Genomic DNA, 10,530 nt, shown 5'->3' with positions numbered 1-10,530 from the left:
CCTCGTGGGGCCGGGCAGGCTGCGCGTGGAGGGCGACGAGCCACAGGCCTCCACGCGGAGACGACCGCAAGCCGGCGCCGACGCCTGCCCGGACACGCGGGCGGAACCGGAAGCCCCGGGGCGCCCACCGGAAGGGGCGGGGCCGCCCGCCGGGGTCTCCGGCAGGCCTGCGGCGGCGCTCGGCCTGGGCGGCGGGCGCGGCGGCGGGCGGTGCCCTGTGCCCGCGGCCCTGCTCGTGGCCCGGGCCGCCGGGACCCAGCTCGCAGGTGGCGTGCAGCGCTCGGGGCCGGAGGGCGAGGGTGGCCTGGGAGTCGCGGGGTGAGCGGTGGGAGGCCGGGCCCGAGAGTGGGCCGCGGGCCTCAGAGGGGCTGAGCCGGGGCAGGCGGCAGGCAGGCTCCTGCTGTGACGGGGTGGCCGGGGGAGCCCCCAGGCCGGGGGGGGGGGGGGCGCCTCCGGCTGTCTCCGCCCCTGTGGCTCAGACGGCGGCACCGGCTCGTCGGTGGTGGGCGCGGTGAGGCGTGGCCCCCGCCGCTCCCCAGAGGGCGGGTTTGTCTGGGGCTGCGGCGCTGGGGCAGCGCGGGGCTCCCGGGGAGGGGGGGGGGGGGGGGCCCGTCCTGCGTGGCGGGGGCTTGTCTTCGTTCACTCTCCGGAGAAGAAAGCCCCCTGGACTCAGTGTCTCCCAAATGTCGGTTATTGAAGTCTTGCTGTGGTATCCACACACCACGGTGTATTTCCTGTTTCTCTTTAAATATACTTCGAGCAGAATTGCTTTTTTAAGAAATTAACTAAGGTTTTTGGCTGCACCTTGAAGCTTGCAGGATCTCAGTTCCCCAACCAGAAATTGAACCCAGGTCCTAACCGTCGGACCACCAGGGAATACCCCAGGATTGCTTTTTTAAAAAATATTTTTTATTTGACTGCCCCAGGTCTCAGTTGCAGCATGTGGGATTTTTACTGGTGGCATATGAACTCTTGGTTGCAACATGTAGAATCTAGGCCCCTCACCAGGCATTCAGCCCGGGTCCCTCGCAGTAGAAGTGGTGAGTCCTAACAGCTAGACCGCGGGGGAGTTCCCCAGAATTGCTTTTTAATTCAGCCTCATCCTCGACCAAGTCTGTGAAATCCCAAGTTCAACGTGCCCGCTGCTTTCTCTCACACAGAGATAAGTGACTGTTGAGAAAAGTGACGGTTATTGAAGACCGGCTGTTTGTGTGCCCCCTGTGGTCATCTTGCAGGCCCCAGGAGCCCGCTGTCCTCCGCGTGGGAACGTCCTAGACCAGGTGGCCTAATGACGGATTCTGCAGAAGTGAAACCGTCCTTCCGCGGGAGGCAAAAAGGGCCCTGGGGCAGAGCCCGCACAGGAGCCCTCAGCGTCCAGCCGCCGCTGTCCGAGCAATGCTGGAGGAGCCTCCGGGCCTCCCTGAGCCCCACGTGCCCGGCTCCGCTGCAAGGTGAGCTGGCCGTGAGCACCGAGTGAATTTGTACTGGGGGAGAGTTGGGGAAAGTGTCGTGGTTGTTCTGAACGAAAGGAAAGGCAGTTGCAGCTTGAACTGAGGATTGTGTTTCTCTGGGATTCAGGATTTCTCGAGCCTAAAACACAGTGGAGGGGTTGATGACGCTTGAGGGAGTGATGCTCAGAGAGATCAGCCAGACACAGAGGGACAGACTCTGTGTGACCCCACTTCTGTGAGGTCCCCAGAGGGGTCAGGGTCATGCAGACAGGAAGTGGGGGTGGGGGCCAGGGGCTGGGGGAGGGGCTCAGTGTTAAATGGGGACGGGCTCAGTTTGGAAAGATGAGAAAGTTCTGGAGATGATGGTAGGGATGGCTGCATAACAGCGTGAATATACTTAATGCTCCTGAACTGCACCCTGGAAAAATACTAAAATGGTAAATGTCACGCTATGTATATTTTCCCTGCGATAAAGGAAAGAGGGTAGAGAGGAGAGAGGGGAGCACTTGTGGGCACATGGGGGTTCATGCTGTTAAGTTTCTCCCCTTTCATTCATAGTGAAATTTTCCATAATTTTAAAACGATTTCTCAGGTTTTCTCCAGGAGGGCTGGCCCCCAGGCTTGGGGTCTCAGAGCTTTTGCAGGTACGGAAGCCCATGGAGGCTTTTTTATGGCTTTCTCTGTTCCTCCGAAGGTGCTTGTTTCTAAAGGAGCCCCTCTGGTTCTCTGGCCCCCTCTCTGGGGAGGGAGTAAAGGTGGCCCAGGAGGGGCCCAGGGATCTCATTTCAGCGATACCTCTGCCGCAGAGGACAGCCCCACTCACCTTCCTGGGGGGCGCTGGGCGCTGGGTGGGCCGGAGGCAGCCCTGCAGGTGTGGACGCTCCCTTGGGAGGCCTCGGTTTCTGCCCTCTGCCCCTTCGTGGGCCTTGAAGTCAAACTGCCGCCTCCTCTCTGTGTGCTCAGCACAGCGAACACCCCTCTGTTTAAACATTTAAATTCACTTAGGTTTTGGTGCTGGGATTTAGCAAGGAAAAGCTGTCTCCATTAGAACCAACTAACAAAGATTTTCCTCTTCTCCACAACTTTCGTTTCCACTCTTCCCTCACCTTTAAAACATTCTACCCGAGTGAAACATTGCCGTTGGATTTTGCACCCAGAGGCCCCTGTCCCGGAAAACGAGACCTGTTTTTGTTTCCCTGGGGTCAGTGGTTTCCCCCACGCTTAAGTTCCGGTCACAGTGCTGGGAAGAAAAAGCGGTCAGACAAACACCCTTTCCTTCCCCCTAGGAAACCACCCGGAGACTTGGCCTGCCAGGCATCTAGAGCCCAGCTTTCCTGATGCTCGTGGCTGCGAGTCTGGGTTTCCCTAAAGAACTCTCCCTGTCTACTTTCTTTGTGAATATGTCACCACAGTCTGGACACCTGGCTGCTAAGGTTGCCACCAAGCCTCTTTGGTATTGGGTAAACGTCTCTGAATAATTCAAAAGAAGCTGCCAAACAAGGCACATTCGTTAAACGTTGGGGAACATTTCCAGTACGCAGCATGAAACGAGAGCTGCACATGGAGGGCACCCCTCAGTGCTCCGGTTGGAGGGGCTGAGCAGAGGCTGCGTCCCATTATTTGAGCTTCGTGGTCCCGAGTCTCCGCTGTTTTATTAATTTTTTTTTATCTACAGTTCTAAACTACTATTTCATTTATTAGAACAATAGGGAAGCTTATTGAGGTGGTATTTTTATTAAAATTTCTATTAACTTTTGCTATCAGTACAGTTGTAGATTAATTAATTTTTACTACTTTTCTAAAGCAAAAAATATTAGAGCTGATCCCAAGTTACTTCAAATGTGAAACAAGCCAAATCAGAAAAAGAGCAGTTCGGAGAGAGAGATGTCGCTGGTTAAGACCAGGAGGAAGTTTACGGTCAAGGTAGCTTGCCAGGTGGGTCGTCTTCATCTGGGGGTGGGGGGGGTGCAGGCAAAGTTCTGCTCTGTTCTGTCTGAGGCGATTCTCACAGAGACACAGATAGCTCTTTCACGCAGTGGGGGAGTTGCTCTGTCGCTGGGGTGGATGCTTGATTCTATGAGGCGGTTCCTTTGCTTTTTGTTTTTGGCCTTGGTACTTGGCCTATGGGATCTTAGTTCCCCGAACAGGGATCAAACTCAGGCACCCTGCGTTGGAAGTTTGGAGTCTGAACTGCTGGCCACCAGGGAAGTCCCTGCAGTGGCTTTCTCAAGGTGAAATTCACATAATATGAAATTCACCGTCTTACAGAGAACATGGTTAATACCATCACAATATCCTGCAACCGCCACCTCCGCCCAGACCTTCCTCGTCCCCAAGGAACCCTGGGCCCTAGTGGTCACCCGATCCCGCTTCTCCCGGCCCCTGGCGGCCGCTGATCTTTCTGTCTCTGGATCTGCCTGTTCTGGGTGTTTCACGTAACGGAGTCGCTCACCGTGGGCCTTGAGTTTTGGCTTCTTTCACGGAGCGCCGTGTTTTCGGGGTTCGTGGCTGTGGATGTGTTGGCGCTGCGCTCCTTCTTCGGCCGAGTCCCCACCCAGCGTGGGTACAGCTTGCCCGTTTGTCACCTGTTGTGGGTATTTCTTTCCACCTTTGTCTTGTGCGCAGCGGCTGTGAACGTGCGTGGATGTGTGTGCCTGGGGCCTCGTTTTCAGTTCTCCCAGTTCAGCTCGGAGTGGAGCTGCTGGGCCAGGTGGTCGTTCTCCGGGCTCTCTGCTCTCTGCTTTTACGTAGCGAATGTCCTCCTCCCCGTCCCAGGTCGGGACCGTAGATGTCATGTGTGGGGGCGATGATGGGAACAGTAGCCGCCTGCCTTGGCGGGCTGCTCGCCTGCGGAGCTCCTTTGGGGAAGGGGTTGGGGGATTCCTGTGGGCCGCATGTGCCTCCAGTCTCCTGACACACGTGTCCCAGGGGGATGCCAGGCCCCTGCGATGTTTCCTGGCAGAGTATGGATATTACTGTCAGCCACATCCGTTTTCCACCCTAAACTTGCTCATTTTAAATTGAAGTATGTTAAAATCGTCCAACACTTCAACCAGAGAGAAAACCCCTGCAAGGGGACAGGCCCCGGGGGCCCCAGAGGTGAGGACAGGCGAGGGAGTGTGCTGGACCCTGCTTCCGCAGTGCTCTGGGCCCTGGAAAGCCTGGGTTGCCGTCTGTCATCCTCACAGAGATTCAGGGACATGCCCAGCGCTAGCGAAGCCGGAAGAGCAGGCACGAACTCAGCCTGCCCTTCCTCCAAACCTGTTACCTCAAGAGGGGCACAGCCAGGCACGGACCCTGCCAGGAGGGAAGGCAGAACCTGCCCTGCTCGCACGGAGCCAGCTGCTCCCCGAGCCAGAGCAGATCCACGGCGGCCTTCACCTTCTGTGTCCCCCTGGCCTGGGGACTCCAGCGCAGCAGACACTACCACGGCACTCCTGACTGTCCAGGGATGGTCGTGGGTTAGGGCAGCGTGGCCCGCCGGTGGCTCCCTGCCTGACCCCTGACTGTCCAGCGATGGTCGTGGGTTAGGGCAGCGTGGCCTGCCGGTGGCTCCCTGCCTGACCCCTGACTGTCCAGGGATGGTCGTGGGTTAGGGCAGTGTGGCCCGCCAGTGGCTCCCTGCCTGACCCCTGACTGTCCAGGGATGGTCGTGGGTTAGGGCAGCGTGGCCCGCCGGTGGCTCCCTGCCTGACCCCTGACTGTCCAGGGATGGTCGTGGGTTAGGGCAGCGTGGCCCGCCGGTGGCTCCCTGCCTGACCCCTGACTGTCCAGCGATGGTCGTGGGTTAGGGCAGCGTGGCCCGCCGGTGGCTCCCTGCCTGACCCCTGACTGTCCAGGGATGGTCGTGGGTTAGGGCAGCGTGGCCCGCCAGTGGCTCCCTGCCTGACCCCTGACTGTCCAGGGATGGTCGTGGGTTAGGGCAGCGTGGCCCGCCAGTGGCTCCCCGCCTGACCCCTGACTGTCCAGGAATGGTTGTGGGTTGGGCAGCGTGGCCTGCCAGTGGCTCCCCGCCTGACCCCTGACTGTCCAGGGATGGTCGTGGGTTAGGCATGTGGCCTGCCGGTGGCTCCCCGCCTGACCCCTGACTGTCCAGGGATGGTGGTGGGTTGGGCAGCGTGGCCCGCCTGTGGCTCCCCGCCTGACCCCTGACTGTCCAGGGATGGTCGTGGGTTGGGCAGCGTGGTCCGCCCGTGGCTCCCGCCTGACCCCTACGCGCCCGTGGCGTGGACCCCCGTCCTAGTCGACTCAGCAGCGCATCTCCCTCCAGTGAAATTTCACGGAAACAGGAGGTGAGTCAGCGAAACGAAGACCGAGCTCTGGTGTTGGGCGTCCAGGCTGAAGTCCGCCGTGGTCAGCAGGCAAGCCGGGAGCCGCAGCCTGGAGGTGGGAGAGAAGGGGGACGGCAGGAAGGCCTGCCTTCGGGCTCCTGTCCTCGGTGTCCCGGCCCAGCAGCTCGGCTCTGGGTGGAAAGTGCAGCCGCCGGGCAACAGTGGGCCTCAAGCCCAAGGCACATCTGGTGCCCAGGTGTTTGGGCTTCACTCTGGCATCCGGCCAGCCAGCAAGGCCTCCCACTCCCCTCCCCCGGCCTCCCCACCCTCACCGTCATCCCAGGAACGCTCTGGGGTCATTTCCTTCGGAGGAGGAAGCCCAGGGACAAATGGGCTTCTGTCTAGACCCTGAGGCTTGGTTCTCAGTCCTTGACCTGCCCTCCACTGGCCGCCCTCTGTTCCGACTGGAATCTTCAGGACGAAGGGCTGGGAGGCTCAGAGCTGAGGTTCCCAGTGCTTTGAAAACCAGCATGTTGCCTAATTAGACCATCTGGACGTGAGAGGTGTCCAGACTCATGGAAATCCACACCCAGTGAAGGGGGTGCTTCCTGGGAGCGCTGTGCAGAACAGCTCCCCGCTCTGGGCGCGCTCCCACAGCTGGACAAAAGCCCCGCTCTGGCCGCGGACAAAGCCGCGCAGGAGGGGCCTGCCGGCCGGTGTGGAAGCTAAAAGCCGGGGTCCCACCCTGCACACCTGCAAAGCCCAGGACAGCCTGCCGTCCTGCTAGAGGGGAGCGTGCGGTTTAGGGAGGGTGTTCACACTCTGCATGTGAAGCTCTCTCTCTGGAGGGAACTGTCCTGAGAGGCTCACCTGCTGGAGAACTGGCCTCAGGGAACAGACCCGAGCCCGTGGGCAGCAAGGCCCACCTTCTCGCAGGAGGTGATGGACGCTGGCGACCACCAGGGAGCCGGGGTGATGACTCACCTGTCAGAGTGTGGGACCGTTAGTGCACTTATCAAAATAAGCTCGTGTGTGTGGGACCAAAATAAATGAGGCCAGGCCTGAACGAGGTGGGGCTCCCGCCAGGAGAACACAGGACGTCTAAGAGAGAGTCTATAAACGTGACTCTGTTTGTTTTATGAGTTTCCCGGGGGGACCTTTTTTTTTCTTTCAGAATTCTGGGTATTTGTTCCTGATGTTTCTGAAAACTCAGTCAGATCACCAAGTGTTTACTGCACCTCTGTGATGAGTGAGGTGTTCTGAGAGCAGTAAAGGAACAGAGAGAACTGGGAGTAAAAATGAAGTTCCAGTGATTTCTGCGCACGGAACCCAAATGGAGCTCCGGCGGGTGGGAGGAGGACAGAGGGACCGGGAGGCTGGTGAGAGAACTGCATGAAAAAGCTGGAAGAATGAGGCCTCCCAGGAGAGGGTGGAAGTGGAACAGAGGGAGTGCCTGCGGATTTCGCAGAAGCAATGAGGGAAACACCTTAGTGGGTTCGCAAGACTTACGTCCCAAGCAGGATACTTAAAAAGTCCGTATCCCAATCTCTGCTGCGAAATCACGGTTACCAGAGGCAGAGGGTTGATCTTACGAGGGGTGAGCAGGGGAAACCAGGTGCCCTGCAGATGTGTGGTGTGAATGCAGGCTTCTCAACTGCAGGGTGGAGTCCAAGGTGCAACGGAAGAACGTCTTCAAAACGCTGGGAGAACGTGGCCCTCAGTGCAGGACTGCGCACTCCTGAGCCATCGTAGGCGAAATAATGACAGAAGGGCGTGTTCACACGCAGCCTGGCCGAGAGAGCTACCGAGGGAATAAGGAAAGTCAGGAGGAGGAGCGGCATGCAGGATGCCCCAGGGGGGTTTCTTTAAAAAGGCAGACAGGAGCGAACCTCGATAAACGGCACCGACTGCACGACGCGGGGCGATAGAAGGGCTCATCAGGGGCCGAACTCAAGGTGGAGCAGGTTCTGGGTGACGTCGCAGGCAGCACAGACGCCCCATCTCAGGGCATGCAGTGTTGGGTCCTGGCTCGGTCAACAGGGTGAAGAGTCAGATTAGCTCTACTGTGTTAACGCGAGTGTGTCAGAGACGGAGAACGCCTCAAAGCCTGAAGGATAGTCCGCAGTCGCGATCTGCTGCCGTTCAGTCGCCGCCGTGTCCGACCCTCGGCCCCGCGGACTGCAGCACGCCAGGCTTCCCGTTCCTTCCCTGTCCCCCAGTTTGCTCAGATTCATGCCCGCTGAGTCGGTGACTCTGTCGAACTGTCTCCTGTGCTGCCCCTGTAGTAGTGATATCTAGTCTCAATTCAGATTAAGCCGAAAACACTGGCTCAGAGGAACATAAGACACTTGTAATTGATGGCGGGACAGGCGAGCTGAGAGCGTGGTTGCCGCAGTGAAGGTAACAGGGGGCCCGCAACGGAGCTTGGTTCTCACTGGAGAAAGAAGCGGAAAACATCCTCATTCAAGGGTTTGGGGTTGTTTTTATGTGCAACCCTTGAACCCTGGGTCCACTAACGCTGTGGATACCCAAATGCCCAAATGCTCTTCCAAGTACTCGAGTGATAGTGAAATCTCTGGGCACATTTTTTTTATTAGTTTTTATTGGAGTAAAGGTGAACATTGTGTTAGTTCAGGCGCACAGCAGAGTGGGTCAGTTGTGCGAATACGTAAACCCACTCCTTCCCGATCGTTTTCCCACGCAGGGTGTTACGGAGCATTGCCCGGAGCTCCCTGGGCTGTACAGTGGCCCGCGTGAGTTGCCTGGTTGCCGTGGACCGTCTTCAGCTGCTTCAGTCGTTTCCCGCTCCGTGTGACCCTATGGACTGTAGCCCGCCAGGATTTTCCTGGCAAGAGTACTGGAGTGGGTGGTTAAGCCCTCCTCCATGGGGATCTTCCCAACCCAGGGATCAAATCTTTATCTCCTGCGTCTCCTGCCTCGGAGACAGATTCTGTCCACAGTGTGTATACCAGAATGCCAGTCTCCCAGTTCGTCCCACCCAACTCTCTCCCGCCTTGGTGTCTTGGGTCCCAGAGACTACCTTATCTCCTGAAAGCAAAGCGCACAGCTGAGCGCCTCTGCTTCCGCGCTGTCCTCTAATCGATGCTGCAGGCCATCTCTTGCAGTGAGCACAGGCCGCAGGGAGGGAACCCTGGGGCTCCCACCCAGCCCAGCTGAGCCCGATGCTACCTCGGAATTCATCACAGCCTGTAGAAATAAACCCCAAGCTCATCACAGCACCCAGAGAAGCACCTTGCTCCCTGCCTGCAAGCAGCTTCTGTCTTTTTTTCGCAGCAGAGTTAGAAGGAGACTCGTGGTCCTCTGACTTGCCCAGCCAGGATCTCTCTCTCTCTCTCTCTCACACACACACGACCCAGTGACTGCCAAGTTGGGAGTGAAACACGCATGTGTTGTCCCCGGACTGTTCGTCCAGCCGTCCTGGCCACGAAGGCTGGGGTGAGAAGCAGGAACAGCAGAGCCCCTGCTCTGGGTGTGACGACGAACCACCCCTTGGCCTCTGGCTGGCCTGACGCCATTTACTTCAGTTTGGACGTAAAGTGAAGTGTCATTTGGAAGTTCAGAGCAAGTTACTTGCCTGGTCCGGAATGCTGAAGTGGGCGTGTCGTCGTTCAGCCTAAATCGCCACTGAAGTTTCATCTGCTCTCGCCCCTGCGTTCTGCACTGTCATAGAGCGCTGACACGCATCACTGAGGTCTGAGCTTGGCAGCGTTTCCCGTGCATCTGCTCTTTTGCTGCCATAACTCATATTCAAGCTCACGGCCCCTCCACCCCGTGATGGTGAAGAATATACCTTCATACTCAGAGAGAGTGAATCGCTGCCCGCTTTAGTTTGGGTAGACTCTGGCTCCTTCCTGCTCAAGTATGACCAGTTTAAATGTTCACATATTAATTAACCATACGCAGGAGCTTATCAAGTCGACTATCAGTAAACGGAGGCCATTTGACTTTGACAAGTGATGATGTAAACTGTCCCCCGCCTTGCTCCACAAACTCACACTTAGGGAGTTTGGTTCTTTTCTCATCAGGACCGAGAGAAAGAAAACTGGGGATCCCTGTTTTGCTTTGCATGATTTTGGGGGACTCCCCTGCTGGCTCAGTGGTAAGGAACCCACCTGCCAATGCAGGAGACTCAGGTTCAATCCCTGGGTTGGGAAGATCCCTTGAAGAAGAGAATGGCTGCCCACTCCAGTGTTCTTGCCTGGAGAATCCCATGGACAGAGAAGCCTGGCAGGTTGTAGTCCATAGGGTCACAAAGAATCAGACGTGACTGATCACGTGCACACATCATTTGGGGACAAAGGAGACCAGAGCTTGTTACCTTCTGGGCCCAGAGCCCGCCTAGCAGCCACGCCTGCGCACGTGTCCCGGTGGCGGCCGCGGCATGTCAGCTGCTGTGAGTGCCTGTGGAGTCCGCATGCCACGTGACATCTCATCCAGTGACACGTGGGCGGACAGGCCAGAGCACACGCCGTCACGACCGTGCCCCGAGGTCTCCCGTGCATGGCCTTGACGGCAGTACAGACACACCCGCGGCCCACGGCAGTTTCCGGACAGGAGGTGGCAAACGCAGCCTCTGCCGGTAGCAGCTGCAGGTCCGCTTCCTCTCCGCACAGAAGCGCTTCTGTTTTCTGTCGGCTGACGTTGAAATCCAGCCTTGAAAAGGAACAGCGCAGACGCTCCGGAGAGCGTGGGCGCCACTCCGGGCGGGGAGCCTGGCCGCTCCGCAGCTCTCTGCTGTAATTGCTTCCACGTGCCATATGTACGGGAGCGCTGTGGAGACAACAACC

General features: G+C 58.0%; 1 protein-coding gene across 1 annotated transcript in view; it reads left to right on the top strand.

Moving 5' to 3' along the window:
- Window positions 1-200: 200 nt before the first annotated feature.
- ZFAND2A (zinc finger AN1-type containing 2A) overlaps window positions 201-10,530 on the top strand; it is a 41,088-nt gene continuing 30,758 nt past the window's right edge. The window contains 2 exon segments of the mRNA XM_052662934.1: window positions 201-266; window positions 1,236-1,451. Of these exon segments, the coding sequence (XP_052518894.1) occupies window positions 1,289-1,451 (163 nt within the window). The 5' untranslated portion in view covers window positions 201-266; window positions 1,236-1,288.

Source organism: Budorcas taxicolor, chromosome 2 (genome assembly GCF_023091745.1).
Source record: "Budorcas taxicolor isolate Tak-1 chromosome 2, Takin1.1, whole genome shotgun sequence".
Taxonomy (NCBI): Eukaryota; Metazoa; Chordata; class Mammalia; order Artiodactyla; family Bovidae; genus Budorcas; species Budorcas taxicolor.
Note: the sequence above shows the minus strand (reverse complement) of the source record. Positions and strands in the feature narration are given on the sequence as shown.